This window comes from Sorghum bicolor, chromosome 7, assembly GCF_000003195.3.
Source record: "Sorghum bicolor cultivar BTx623 chromosome 7, Sorghum_bicolor_NCBIv3, whole genome shotgun sequence".
In the NCBI taxonomy this organism is placed as follows: Eukaryota; Viridiplantae; Streptophyta; class Magnoliopsida; order Poales; family Poaceae; genus Sorghum; species Sorghum bicolor.
Genome location: NC_012876.2, coordinates 9,269,281 through 9,285,563, shown reverse-complemented (window position 1 = coordinate 9,285,563; position 16,283 = coordinate 9,269,281). Strand labels below are relative to the sequence as shown.

General features: G+C 42.5%; 1 protein-coding gene across 1 annotated transcript; it reads right to left on the bottom strand.

Annotated features, from left to right (window-relative positions):
• Positions 2,924 to 7,530, bottom strand: LOC8086059 (ERI1 exoribonuclease 2). Its single transcript, XM_021465565.1, has 2 exons — positions 7,294 to 7,530; positions 2,924 to 5,149 (listed from the first exon to the last, which is right to left on the bottom strand). The coding sequence occupies exons 1-2, from the start codon at positions 7,528 to 7,530 to the stop codon at positions 4,019 to 4,021; spliced, it is 1,368 nt and encodes a 455-aa protein (XP_021321240.1). The 3' UTR covers positions 2,924 to 4,018.

Below are 16,283 nucleotides of genomic sequence, written 5' to 3'. Positions count from 1 at the left end.
CTAGACATCATGCAGCAGTTCAGCTAGCTCAGCCACCAATTGCACCAGCATCTTGAGGCTCCCACTTGCAAGAATTCATTGGTGGCAGTGCCTTGGAACTTTACTACTCACATGCTTCTTCAGAAACGAACATCATATTTCCCTCAAGAAACTAGCATTTGAACCTGGCTCAAATTTCTAAATACAGGAATCATCTCTATTGAAAAAAAAAGATAAATATGATGCAACCTCTCTGAACATTGTACTCACTGTACAGTCTTCATGCAAGTGTTTTTCCTTCCATGGACAGATGGTTATATCATGTCCCTTGTGTTCAGGTCTAGTTTCTGATGAGAATTCCATTCCCTTCCCTCTGCATAATTGTTTGGTGTGCAACCTAATCATTTATAGTTGCCCTGGAAGTACACCATTTTGTCAAATCCCTTGACACCATAAATAGGAAACAACAAACCAAAAAACAAAAAAAATGCTATACCAACATGATGAACTGTTCCAAGAACTGAATAGGATAGATTGTCAAATATATACAACCATCTGTCCATGAAAATCAATCCCCCTCATTGTTTGGAAACAATTTCCTGTTTACATTTCCTTTGTGGACATTAGCCCAAACTTTCTATGAATAAAGGTTTTATAGTACTCCATGAGTTAACCTTCAGAATCAAATGTTAGGGCAAGAAATGGGTCAAATATGTCTCTCTTTTTAATCACACAATCACAGTATTTAGTCATCGCCCTTTCAATTGCACCCATCCCATTCAGTTCCCTACAAACTGAACACAGAGCTCCATCTATCACCCTTTTTCTTCTAGTAGAAGACCAAATAAAAACGGCAGGACTTTTCTATACTATTTGGGTATTTGCAGTAAATAGGTACTCCCTCCATATCAGTTTTAGAGTTCGTTTTTGAGGTGGGCACGTCCATCAAGGAGTCCTTAATTAGGGGTTAAATAGCTCCGCAGGTGCAATTGTACAAACATCCTTCCTAGCCCGATAGGTGAAGCCACCACACTGCGAGGCTTCAGGTCTGGGGATCCAGCCCTGGATGCTCTGTTGGTTTTTGCGCAAATATTTTTGCATGGGCTTGCATGACGCTCACGAGGAAGCCGAACCGACGGCCACGTCGCTTTGATGAGGGGCAGTCACGTCCAACGGGAGCCTCGAGCGCCGAAACGAATTCTATTCACACAACTCGCCGTCGCTTCAAAACGAACGGTATTGACGATACGGAGGGAGTACTAAATTAAAGAATGTTTTGTTAAAGAACTAAAGAATGTCCAGGGGTGACATATTTTAAATTTGTCTAGTACCATTAACATATAATCAGTATTTCAAATGTAATTCAAGAATTTAATATCAACACAAGAGGTTAAAATACTAACCTTTTCTTCCACCTTGCATAACTTCAATGCACTCCTTGTGGTCACAATAGTGTGCAAGAAATTGAAAATACAGTAAATTGATCAATAGCAAGTTCAGCAAATTGTGTTTGTATCCTTATCATGGTTCAAGAAATGGTTTTTATGTAGGATCACAGCATCTGAAAAGGTGAAAACTGCAAGCAAATCAGGCTAGAGCAATCCAGATAAAATGAAAAGTATACTCCTTTTAGCATGGCGCCAAGTTGCATATAGCCTAAACATGAATCCTTACAAGTGGGCAAGAAGTCTCTCTTAGTCTCTTAGACAGTGCTCAACTCACATGGATAGCAGTTAGGACTTCCTTGTATCTAACAAAAGCCTAGACCTGAAGAGATCCTCATGGGTGCGGAGATAAGGCCCAAGTGGAACCTAAAAGCCCAAGTGGAACCTAAAAGCCCAAGTGGCACCTAAAACTCTCTCTGCACTGAGGTTATTGCTTCCTACCCACCAATCTGGACTTGAACAATCAGGCATCAACGCAAAAGATGTTTGAAAACAAAATACCCATTTATATATCAAACAACCAGAAATCATTGACAGGATATCAAAGAATGAATAGCAACAAAATAAACTGACGAGATTATGGCTACTTCATTTCTTTATGAAATAGTCATAAGATAGTAGCTGGCTAGCAGCTCAAAACAAAACAAATAGCTGGCTAGCAGCCCAAAACAAAACAATCACGGCTCCACAGATAGAGCAGATAGATGCAAGCACATTAGCACTGTAACTGATTGGAATAGTTGATCAAAAGAGTGCACAACAGCATTTTGTGTTTTTAGTTGGCCGCACTGAATGCATACAGATTGGAACTTGCCATCAGCTAAATCTTCACAAACATACAGAAATCACTAACAGAATATTAAAGAATGATCTAGCTATAAAACAAACCGACAAGATTATGACTACTTCATCTCATTTTGAAAGTCATGAGACAGTAGGAGCTCAAAGCAAAACAATCGCGGGTGCATAGGTCAAGCACAAGATACTCTGAAAAAAAAAACATACATATGCAAACACATTAGCACTGGAGCTGACAGAATACTAGAACAAAAGACTTCAGAACAGCGTTGACCTTTTAGTTTGCCGCACTAAATTTCAGAAGCAAGTCAATCAACTCATAATCAAGCATTACAGATATTCTATTAATAAACAATTCCCAAAAACCAAGTGATACAGCCTACAAAGAAAAAAAGGACAATACAGACCATACATAGAAGATAATGTTCCACTCCATCGACATATGAAAGAAAGAGGCATACATAAATTTACCGTCAATGTGAATGACCCCTTCCCTAACAGACTCACAGACAAACCAGAGAGTGAATTTCTACCAGATATATTTTTACCATATTCTTTTGGCTAGCATCAACAGCACATAACATAAATCCATTCTGAATTCTGGCCAAATATATTTCATTCATCTGCAACTAAAGATTATATTACCCACAAGGAACCAATAATCTTTACGACCAGATTATCACAGCAAGAACACAGGACACTTCAACAAGTTTTTTTAGGAACGATGGCAGGTACTCTGCCTTTTCATTGTAGTACAGGAAACAAAACATAAGTACAGGAGTTTCCTACAAAAGACAAGTAGAGAAAGGAAAAAAAAAAGAAGTTTCCCTAGCATCCTAATCTAAGTGCAAACTGCTGCTTCATCCCGGCTCCTCCACGGTTCAAAATGTACTGCTCCAATGAAGGTCTCATAAGCTGATTTCGACAAATACTGTCCATTAGCTGAGAACCTCCATCGATGCTTGTCCAGGATGCCCAACATTAGCTCACTTCCTCTTGTAGGTCCACGATTCCTATGAACTCAGCAAGACCAGCAACACTGAGAGCACCTCAGATGTCGTGAGTCCATTGATGCTCATGCAACCTTAGAGTTTGACTTGTGAGATTTTGGTCTTTCAGGTTCATAAAAAACAGGAGCTGTGTTACGTTGCAGGGTCAACTGAGCCACCACACAACCAGTTTCTGCAATCTGCTTGGTCAATAGCACTTGATCTTTCACTGTTTTTTCAACAACGTGAGAGTTTAACTGCATTTGAACCTGCATCTGTTGCTGAATACCCATACTGGTGACCATGGTGAAGAGGTTTCGAGACGATCATACCGATCCTGTGTCTTGCTGTTTTCTGCCTCCATGGCGGTCAACTGGAATTGAGTCTGTGTGAAGGCTTAGTTGGCGCTGTCATGAAGTGTATCTCAAAGAATCACAATCACAATTGAGTAGTTGGTTCAGCAACCTCCCCACAAGCTACTCGCGATCCAGTCTACCACCGCTTGAAGATGCAGAACGAGCAAGGGATTTTACGTGCAGACAATGCCACACAACCCGACTCGAGTGGCACCTTCCCACCAACACCACTGTGACCCGATCTTTGTTCTAAGTTCGATGAATTTTACGCGTGAAAAAAAACTAGTATCCTTTATGAGACTAAGACAAACTCACAAACATAAATAATGCATGCATATATACTTAAATAATAGATAATCATGAACCTTTGCACCTGAAATTGATACGATGTATGTAAAGGGAAAAGGCAAATACTTACCTACTACTACTTACCTGTGCAGACTGCAGGCAGTTATGTTGCCCACATGAAGAAAGAGCATATCGGAGTCCACCAGCCGCATCCGTAGAAGTAATGCCCCTGCATCTGGCCCGGCGTGGCCACCACGCCTAGCTTGCTGGCCACACCACAGAAGCAGCACGGCACTGTGTCCATCCCAGTGGCTGCGGCACATGGCAGCGGCAGCTGAGGCTGAGGCTGAGGCTGAGTAGGTAGCGTCGACACCACCGAGCGCGGGCCAACACATGGCAACGCCGCCTTAGGTTGAGGGCGAGGAGGTGACTGCGTTGGTGCCAAAGAGGCTGTGATCTTGAGAAGGGTTCCCCGCCGCATGAGCTCGACGAGGAGGTGAGCAGTGTTTAGAGCATCATCCAGACCACAGTGGAGGCGGCCCTCCCACTGCAGCCCCGCCTTCCTAATCGCATCCTGTAGAGTGAAACGAACATTGCCGACACCAAACGCTGCCGAGAAGGGCAGCCTTAGATTAATCCAGTGATCGAAATAGTGAGGCTTTTCTATACCTTTGAAGCGGCATTCCCCCTCCAGCATTGTGCGGCAGTCCCAATCTCCCCAGGTTACAACGGCGAGCTTGCCCAGCTTAGCACCATGTGCTTCGAGCCAGTGGTCGTGCATCTCTAGTGCCTCAGCGAGGCTGACTCCAGCGTCAACGTCTCCCTGGGTGATTCCGGTGAGATCGCGGCAGAAATCGGTGAGACGGGGATGGTGCCGAGGGCGGACATAGGTGCGGAAGGTGGACAGCGTCCGGCCGGTGGCGCCGTCGACGAGGACGGACGGGAACTCGATGATCTCCTGTGGGTAGATCACCGAGCCTTCCTGGCAGGTCGCCTCAAAATCGATCACCACAAAGAAATCAAACATCTTGGCGTCTGCGGCGGCGGCGGCGGCGGCGGCGGCGGAGGGTGGGCGTACCAGGAGCAGCGAGGTCGAGGTGGCAGCGGCCGTCAAGATGGGGATGTCGAGAGCTCGGCGAATCGGCGATGATGCAGAGGAGATGAGCGGCCGGCGAATCGGCGAATCGGCGAGTTCGCGTTGAGCTCGGTGACGCGAATCGGCGAGAGAGCAGATTAGATCGATTGCGGAGTACAGGCGTTCAGCGCAGGCGGGGCTTCTCTTGTTTTTATTTTCCTTTTTTTTTTAATGACAGAAGAGGCGGTGGGGCCCATCAACCGTTCGGGCTCGAGAGGAACCTGCTGTAGCCGAGGACTCGTCGCTAGATTAGTGACAAATTTCAATATTTACGACTCAACTAGCAAAATATGTCCGTACGTTGCTACAGGAGTAAATAGACGTTTGCAGAAAATAAGCACTTTGTTATATTTATTTATGTTTTATCCTTTGTATTAAATTTGATAATTTTTAAGCTTTTAAAACTAACTTTGAAGCAGTCTATCCATATATAATTTATATACATGCTCTTAGACTTTTTAGGATTTTTATTTCACGCGCAATGACACCTTATACTCTCTGGTTGAAAGGATTCAAATAAACTTTTGAATTATAATTTTTAGATTTGATTTTGATTTTATATAAATTATATAAGTTTCTGTCAATTTGTGCATTGTTCGTGAAAAGACAAGAAGCTAACAATACATTTTTTTATTGGTAAGCCGAAGTCTATGTAAATCTTGAGATTGTTTTTTACTGTGCGTTGCAATGAGAGAAAAAACATCAAATAGCCATAGAAAGTTATGATATAATATTACATATTTATTTATATTTATTTTTTTATAAAATTTAAAGTCCATAAGTTATTTCATTGATAACCATGACATCTATGGTATTAGATAGTTAATATTTAAAATAATATGTAGCATAGAAACATATTTATTTAATAATAAAATAGAAGTTAGTCAAACCTTATCTTACTTTAATATTACCTCTTAATATACCTTAGTATTATATTAAAACATGAGAAGTTTGTTGCTAGTTTTATTTTTTATCTAGATTAGGATTCCTATGAAATATGATATATCAGTTAAATGTACGTAGATTATGAACACATGGACTTATAAAGTGTTCATATGAAATAACAACACATCATGCAATAGTGGAAACATCATCAAGCATAAATTTAGGTAAATTAGTAAATCAGTGAGATATGTAGCAACATGACATCTATGGTATTAGATAGTTAATATTTAAAATAATATGTAGCTTAGAGACATATTTATTTAATAATAAAATAGAAGTTAGTCAAACCTTATCTTACTTTAATATTACCTCTTAATATACCTTAGTATTATATTAAAACATGAGAAGTTTTTGTTGATTCCTATGAAATATGATATATCAGTTAAATGTACGTAGATTATGAACACATGGACTTATAAAGTGTTCATATGAAATAACAACACATCATGCAAAGGTAGTGGAAGCATCATCAAGCATAAATTTAGGTAAATTAGTAAATCGGTGAGATATATAGGAATTGTGCTAAAACTTTTACCACAAATCAAGCATCACATCAAATAGGCTATCATAAAATTTTCATAATAATTAGAGCAAGATAACTACAATTTCAATTTTATACTAAAAATCATAGACAAGCATCTCCAACAAAAAAAATATACTAAAATTTGTGATATTTTTTGTTTACTGCATTGATCTAAACATATGGAGCTGAATTTTTTTTTTGTAATTTTTAGATTTTTTCTATGAATTACTACACATTTTTTAATTTTTATATGAGATTTTGCATTGAGAACCCTAGAAAAACTTCTATTCTTTTTTTCCTCTTCCAAAAAGTCTACCTTCGGGCCCAATTTGTGGATGAAGCCGGATAGGCTGCGCACAGATTTGTACTTAAACCCCTGTACTTTTTTTATTTTTAACATGCTCTAATATATATAGGAGATTTTGCATTGAGAACCCTAGAAAAGGTTTTATTCATTTTTTCCTCCTCCACAACGTACCACGCGCTGTTCTAGACGGAACCGGATATAGGACATGACGGAAGAAAACTTTTGGGCAGACTGAAATTTTCCCTCTTTATAGATAGGTATAGATTCGTCTGCCTCACAAGATTTAGGATCCAATTCGTGTGCCTTTCAATATTTAGGACTGAGTATGCGAATTGCTTCAAGATTTAGGATTTAAGTCATTTTATCTTATTTCCCTTTTCTGAAATATTCTCTTCTCTCCTAGCCATCTGAAAGGACCAAACTACCCCTGACTCATTATAGAATAGAAAGATTGGCTTCATTACGCCCCCGACACGGTGCCTCTCAGCCGCCCATCGCGTCCATCTACTGCAGCAGGGTTGTAATCACCACCATGCCGCCTCCGCGGCTCGTTTGTCTCCTCATCTTGCTCGTCGCCGTGCCGCGGCCATGGTCCATCGCCGGCGAGCTGCCGAGGCCGCCGGGCTCGAAGCCTCGAGCGTTCTTGCTGCGGGCGCGGCAGGCACCGGCGGGGCGCCCCGGCTGCACGAGCAAGCTACAGTGCCACCACAACGTCAGCCTCACCGTCTTGATCATCGTCGGCCTGCTGCCGCAGAACTTCGCCATGGCGCTTGACACCGGCAACGAGCTTTGGAATCAAATGAGATGGATATGTTCTAGGACGCTAGGGGTAGTTGGTCTTTTTAGGTGACCACGAGAGGTGAAAAGATCAAAGAAAAAGAGAAAATGAGATAAAATTGCTGAAATCTCAAATTTTGAAGTAATTCGCATGTCGAGTCCTAAATAGCAAACGAATTGGATCCTAAATCTTGCGAGGCAGACGAATTGAGTCCTAAATATTGAAATTTCTCTAGATTAGTAGATCCAGCTGCAGCCCCAAATGGCGTGATTTTTTTTTTTTGCCTGAATCGTTCTTATATATTTTGCTTTACTAGTAGATATATACACACGGAAATTAAACGTGAATTTTTGCCAGTCAGGCTTTCCCTATTTGTATGTCTTTATTTAGGCCTTGTTTAGATCCGAAAATTTTTTGGATTTCGACATGGTAGCACTTTTGTTTTTATTTGACAAACATTGTTCAATCATAGAGTAATTAGGGTTAAAAGATTCATCTCGCGATTTACAGCTGTACAAATTAGTTTTTGTTTTCATCTATGTTTAATGCTACATGTATATGCCGCAAGATTCGATGTGACGGGAAATCTTGAAAAGTTTTTGATCTTTAGGGTGAACTAAACAACTTGAACTATACTATGTTTATATTTACTACCTACATCCTTTTTGTATTAAAAAAGTCAAAATATATCTTATAATTTTGAACATAAGAAGTAGAATGTATGCCCAAGCGTTGTAATAGAACCATGCACACATCTCTTTTAAAAAATACTCTCTCTGTCCTCTTTTAATTGTCGCCGTTGGTATGCGTGTCACAAGTTTGACTCGATTTGTAGAAAATACGTGTAACATTTGTACCTCCAAATAAATTTGTTAAAAAACTAGATTCAAAGATCTTTCTAATGATACTAATTATGTATTATAAATATTAATATTTTTTAATATATAATTGTCGGCAGTTGTTTTTCGGGAAGCGCAAGCGACAATTAAAAAGAGATGGAGGGAGTACATCCTAAAATATTTAGATTTTGAGATGTGTTTGAGAAACACAAATAATACAATGGTTTTCACAACTTTTAAACTTTTTCTAACACCTAGTTAATAGATTGAATTTTTTTAATTATTAGAATTCTCCTCATGTTTTTTATTTAAATATTAATTTGGTTTGTTTGCATTTTTTAAATTTTATACTTTACTTTAATGAAATTACGTGATCCAACGATAAGTAAATAATAATTTTTAATTTATCTGTGAGGATTGGTGTCCAAATAGTAGGTTAGTAAAGTGGAGCCCAATGCATAGAGCATTAGAGCGGAAGGTAGAAATCATCTCTAGAAAAACAGGTTTCAAATGAATTCAAACCGGTTGAGTAGTTGGGTGTAGTCTGGTTTGGTTTAATGTCAGGTGGTTTGGTTGGGTTTGATCATGGAGCAGAAACCGTGGGGTGGGGTGGGGTGGGGTGGGGTGGACTGGATGCGTGTTACACCATGGAATTGGTCGTTTTGGGCAGGTTTACTTGCACCATGTCGGCAGAGAAAATAAGCCATTGGCCCAATAATAAATTCCGCTATGAAAAAAGTAAGAAAAAACTGTAAAAATCTATGAAGAGAGGAGAAGCTATCACCTTTTGTTTTTTAGTCTTTTTCGAAAGGTGTTCACAATAACACCCTAAGTGACTATTTTTGAATCTAAACTACAGGCGAGGTTGCACGTCTTGCCGTCACAGGATTTAGTGCCAACCCTCAAGTCAAGACGACAACGGGGACCCAATCCCCGTGTCCCCACGGAGAATTCCCCTATTAAAGGATGAAAATAGGGACAAATTACTCCCCACGGGGATGGATTTGGGAGAGAATTAATCCCCATCGGGGATAACGGGGGCGGAGATGGTTTGCTGACCCCGTCCCCGATCCCCGCCAACCCTCCCCGTCGAGCATACGTGAGACGTCAGGACTGAAGCCCCATCTAAAAGCCCAAGTCACATGGAGTATATATACGCACAAGCACAAGTAAACAGCTAAACCTAAGTCCCCACTCCTCAACCTCTTCGTTCCAGACTCCAGCCGCCGCTCGTCCAGACCATAGTGCACACCGCACGGCAGACCAGCCAGGCTGCCACCGAACAGCGTGCTAGCACCTCGCATCAACGCCGGAGTCCAGCGCCACCACCAGTCCTCGGATCCATCCTAGTCCTAGATCGATAGCTCCTTGCAGCCTGGGATGAAGACCGGCAGCCACGCATGACGGCTCGGGAGCCTGCGACAGCACGTGCGTGAGGCAAGATCCACTTCCTCCCCAGCTCTTCAAGCTAGCAGGCAGTTGCTAACACTATCGGATACCTGTGCAAGATTTGGCCTTCCCGTGTCTCCGTAACAAATCTATTTTGGACTCTTATTTTGTCCTTGTGTGGGGATAAGTCCAAAAGCTGGGTACTTCAGTTTGATGAGATGCGTGAAGCAATTTAGGATGCATTTTTATTGATCTGAGTCTTTATTTGTGGATTGTAATCACTATGAATGTATGTATATTATTGCTTGTGGACTGTTATTTGGGATGGGTGACCATGATGAATTTATTCGGGGATGGGGATCTCCGCGGGGATTGATTCCCCGAGCGAGGACGGGGATGGGAAAGAAATTATCCCCGTAACCTTTCGCGGGGACGGGGACGGGGATTTTTTACCTCCATGGGGACGGGGATGGGGGGTCGTTCCCGGACGGGGAATTCCCCGTTGCCATCCTTGCCCTCAAGCATCCAAGTGGTGGGCGCGCCAAGGTGATGTTGACGTGGCGGCACCTCGGCGGCACATGCTATGACACCAAGGCCTTGTTTAGTTCACCCCAAAACCAAAAATTTTTCAAGATTCCCCGTCATATTGAATCTTGCGGCATATGCATAGAGTATTGAATATAGTTAAAAACAAAAACTAATTGCACAGTTTACCTGTAAATAGCGAGACAAATCTTTTAAGCCAAGTTACTTCATGATTGGACAATGTTTGTCAAATAAAAACGAAAGTGTTACAGTGTCAAAATCCAAAAAAAAGATCTAAACAAGGTCCAAGCATTGAACTTAAGGGCACATGGGCCAAAGTGCCCTCCTTTCTTCCCTCACTTGTCACTCTCCCACTTCATTCGTCCTACCCTCTCCAATATCTTATTGGATCTTTAAAGCTAGGATTTGATATGTGGATTTTAAACAACAAGGTATCCTCCATCCCCTCCTCAATTTTAACACATTGGTTTGGTGTATTTAATGAGTATTTTTGGAACCCTAGTTTGGTGAATGTTCTTGATTTCGAATGAAATCATGGAGTGCAAATTATTGGATGTAAGTTATGAGGAATTAGTTGTATGGCTTAGCTATGAGTGCTTAATTGTGCGCTACACATGTATGGCACTCTTCAGTTTTAATTTTGAGGAATCTATGATGCAATGTGATTGTGCAAGAGTATAATTTTTCCCTTAGTTGCAATGAAGTGTTGGTAGTCAACAATAATGGATTTGATTTGTTTGTACCCTCTAATGTTGAAGATGGAGGACATGTGGCATAGGGAGAAGTGACGAAAGAAGGGTCATCCCAAAGGTTTATACTCGGATGTGTCATATAAAGATACACATGTTCATCCTAAGTGTGATTGCAATAAGCTAGCCCATGGGTTTTAATTGAAGCATCCGGATACTACAACATATAGACCTACTACACGTATCACGCTTATCGTGTAAGTAACCTTTGTAAATAGTTAATGTTGTTTCTTTGATATGATGGTGTTATTAACTTTTATCAAACGATGAGATGTGTTATTTTTTTAGTGGATCGATGGTTCTAAGAAGTTTGACCCTAGGTTGGTTCTTTTCAAACACTAGGTAGCATGTCCGTGCATTGCTACGGGATATCTATCTTTTATATTTAAAATATACGGAGCACATAATAAAATAATAATATTGTAAAACTAAAATACAAACTTTAAAGTGACATTATCTTAAAAAAAGAAAAGTTTGTGAAATCAAACAAGTCACGAAGAGTACGACGTCTCAAAATGACAACGGGTACCCGTAACCCGAGTACCCGACGTGTTTTACCCGATAAGAACGCGGGTATGGAATGGATTCTGTACCCGCGGGTATGTTATTGGGCAAAATCCTTTACCCATCGGGTATGGCGGGTACGGGTGTGGAATAGTAGTACTGAAAGGTCCAAATGGCTAGAGGGTGGGTGAATAGCCTATTAAAATTTCTACAAACTTCACTAAGCAAGTGAGTTAGTAAAACAAATGGCGAAGCAATTCTAGCACTAGCTTAACTAAGCTAAGCAAGCCACCTATACAAAACTAGTACAAGGCTAAACACTAAAGCACAACAACCAAAGAACTAAGCTAAACAAGCTACACAACTAGCAAGGTATGCACAAAAGTAAAGGAGAGGTGAGTGATTGTTATACCGACATTGTAGAGTAGAAATATAGCCAATCAATCAATCACAATTATAAGAGAATTCTCGGCAAGATATGACACAAGATTTTTTACCGAGGTTCACTTGCTTCCCGGCAAGCTAGTCCTCGTTGTGGCGATACACCCACTTGATGGATCACGAGCTAATTGGCAATCCAAAGCCAAACCCTCAGCGGGTGCCGCACATCCACTCACAAGAAGAGGATCCTCCAAGCCACGAGCAATCCACTAGAGTAGCCAATTGCGATCTCCCGTGGGGAAGGCTCAAGAACCCCTCACAAATCACTTGGTGAGGCTCGAAACAATCTCCAAGCACGAGCACAACACCACCGCTGCTCCAAGCCGTCTAGGGCGTCGGGAAACACCCAAGAGTAACAAGAAATCCGCAGCAAACTCAAGAATCAAGTGCCACTAAATGCAACTCTCAAAGCAATGCACTTGAATCTCACTCAATCTCACTAGGATTAGCAATCAAGCAAGGAGATGAGTGGAGGGAGTGTTCTCTAGCTCAAAGTATGCCTCAAGTAATCAAATGTGCAAGAGAGAACCTCCCAAAGCCGGCCACCTTCTATTTATAAGCACACACAAAAAAACTAGCCGTTAGCTGTTTTTAGTGTGCTGCAGTCGACCACACCGGACGCTACTAAGTGAGCACCGGACGCTCGACCCCCTGCGTCCGGTGCCCTGAGGTTGGCCACGTGACCGTACTGAGTCTCGCGTGTCAGATCCTAACGGTCACCTGCGGATCACCGGACGCTCTGTAGGTCCACACCGGACGCGTCCGGTGCACACCGGACTCATGCGCAGAGAGTTTGTCAAACTCGCGACCTCACCGGACGCTGGGCACCGGACGGTCCGGTGCTCACCGGACTCGTGCGCAGAGAGGGTTGCAAAAACCCCTCGCACCGGACGCTAACCACCAGACGCTCTCAGAGTGCGTCCGGTGCTCAACCCTAGCAGAGTCAAGCTCTGACTGCACACCGGACGCTCGGGCCAGCGTTCGGTGCCTCAACACTGAGCGTCCGGTGAGTGTTTTCAACTGAGAAACACTTCCGCGACTTCTCCAAATTTCCCACCGGCGCAATAGAAAATATACACTTAATTTTCTCAAAAGCGCCGAATCCCGCCTCGCAACCACACCCCTCTCAACCCTAGGAACTCCACCTCCTTTGTAAATGTGCTAACACCGACAAGTGTCCACCACCAAAGTGCACGTGTGTTAGCTTTTCACAAACATTTTCACCAAAGGAGTTAAGTTAGCACTTTACTAGATCCTAATGCATATGCTCAAGATATGGACCTAGTAGCACTTGATTCGAGAGATGACCGTGATTTCCCCTCTTGATAGTCAGCTATCTATCCTAAATCCAGTCAATCACTTCTCTACTCATCTTAGACCGGCAAAAGTAAAACCCTATGTTTATACCTTTGCCTTGATAACTTTGCTCCTCGTTTATCACCATGATCTTCACTTTATGCTTCATCCCTTTGTGATCATGTGGCCACCTTTCCATGCCACCATGCACCTTCATCACATGTGTTGGTATGCCTAACTCAAATCACTTAAACACAAGGCATTAGCAACTTGGTGTCATTAATTACCAAAACCAAACTTGGGCTTTCAAGTACCCATACCCGCGTACCCGTGGGTAAGAAATACCCGCAAAATGAGTAAGCAACCTAAGCAATTTAGCCCATATAGCCCATGAACTGATTGGCTGAACGTGGGAAGTGTTGAGCGGCTGGTGTGCTACTAGTGCCGTTATTAATTTGCTGGAAGTTATTATGTTTAATTTCCTAGAAGTTGTGATATTTAACTTGCTAAAAGTTGTTATATTTCTGTTGAACTCGGGTATATTTTCGGGTATGGAATACCCGTCGGGTAAGAATTACCCGTCGGGTGCGGGTACGGAATGAATTTCTTACCCGTCTGCTTTCGCGGGTAACCCGATGGAATAGGTTTTGACTTGGTGGGTGCGGGTACGGGTGGCCAGTACCCATCGGGTACGGATCCGTTGCCATTCCTAACGGCGTCGCAGGCTTACAAACTCTACTTTATAGACATTTTCGTGATGCGAGATAATATTTAATATTAGCAGGAAGAAATCTCCGATATCAATTTCTTTCGTGTGTCAGTAAATTCACAAATAAGTTCCACCACATCTTTGTACCATCCTGTCAGACATTTGAGTATTATATGTAAATATTAGTGCGTGTCTCATGGGTAATACTACGTCTCGTGAAAAAAATTCACAAAAACTTAAAAAAAGTGATATACTGACTATATAAATAATATGTGTGGCTTTTGGTCTATTCCATATAGACATAAACCATTTAAGTGTCTGTAGCAAAATTCACGATCAACAATATATAGAAATAGTTAAATCATATGTATCAGCTATAGTTTTTGTAACTTAATTCATCAAAGAGAAAATATTTTCGGAAGACGAAAATATTCGGGTAACAACCGCGGCACGTACCCACCCTCACGCATGCCGTTCAATTCTATTCAGAGATTCGTGCTCCGCCCGCTTACGTGTATAGGCTGGCTCACGATTAAGCTTAATCTGCTCACATGGAAATACACGTGGATTTGCACTGTGCATCAAATTTATTGCGGGTAGGATTCATTTATTGCTCTCTGTCTGCTTCACTCTCCTAGCTCTCCTTGTTCAACGATCAACGGCGCCGGCGCCCACGTGACAGTGCAGGGCATGAGGTTGCGGCGGGTGAACACGGCCGCCTTGCTGCATCCGGACACCCGGTGGTGCCCGACGAGTACAGCACCGCCCCGGGTCCAGCGCGAGTAGGTGGGAGACCTCGGCGGCGGTGAGCGCCGGGTTGGCCGGGGCGAGGTGGACCGTGGACGTGGGCGCGGAGCGCGCGGGTCCTGGACAGGAAGGCCAGGAATGGGACGGCGGCGCCAGTGCTAGCGTCGACGAGCGCCGGGTGGGATAGGGACGAGCACTGGGAAGGACAAGGCGAAGGACGGGAAGGAGAGCGGGGGTTCCGGCGGAGGTAGCGGCGCCGGAGAACGCAGGTTGCAGAACATCCTCATGGCCGCGCTGTAGCCGTTGCGCGGGTCGATGTCGGGGTCGGACGGAGACGGCGGCATGGGTGCTTCGTTGGTGCACGCGAGTACGACGGCAAGGTTGCCGGGTGGCGTCTACACGTTGAGGCTGCTGCTGCTCCGCTACTGAATCCAAAGCCAAGAGACCCGCAGGCTCGGAGGGCACTTCCAGCTTTTGGGTTCACTGGATTGAAAAGCTTAGGATGGATATCTATTCTGCAGAGAATACTGATTGCTTCTATTTTCTTTTCTTGGTGTTCTTGATTTACTGCTGCAGAGAATGCCGCTTGCTTCTATTTTGTTGAAGTTCTTGATTTACCGGTACATTTTCTCTCATCGAGAGATCTGTCAAATTTGGTTCCAGACCGATCAATCGACTATTATGGAAGATGGTTAATTTTTGTTGTTTTAAAGTTCCACTTAGTTGCCTTTGCGCTTGATAATTAAATCATCTTTTAGCATTTCTGAGGGGTTGAAAACGCTGGTGGTAAAGAAGAGTACCAATCCTGAATTGAATGAATAACTTAACTCTGCAGTTCCTATTAGAGACTGTTATGCGTTCTTTTTTTTTTCGAGTAAAGAGAGGGTTTTATTAATTAGGTAACACAATGTTACAATCAGCCATAAGCAGATCCTTGGCGCTCGCATGCGCTGATCCCCATCTAGCTTCTGAAAATTTACATCGCTTAGCTAAACTAGCTAAAGAATTTGCTACTTTGTTTTCATCTCTCTTTAGGCCTTGTTTGGAATGTAGTCGGATTCACATCAATCCACATGTGTTAAGGTGGATTGGAGTAGAACTTGAACTAAAATTCCACCGTAATCCACACCAACACACACCGATAACATCAAGCACTTACTTGGAATATTCTCCAATCCCGCAGCAGGCGCATGAGGCTTTTCGATTCAACAAGAGTGACACCAATCTCCGATCTATCCATCTCTGTATTCTCCAGCACCATCTTAATTCTTGTGCAGTCTTTCTTGATGATCACAGACTGTTATGCATTCATCATATCATCTCTGTCTTTCTCACCTAAATTTGTTATCAGTGTTGTTTTGCCTCTTTCTTTTCCAAACCGAACGAATATCGATACATGTGGCAAATATTTGAATTTAATTTTTGATGCTCGGAGTTCCACTATTAAAACAAAATTACGATAAGATTGGAGATACGTTTGCACTTTGCAGAGGCTAAGAAAAAAATATTCCAGGGTACAA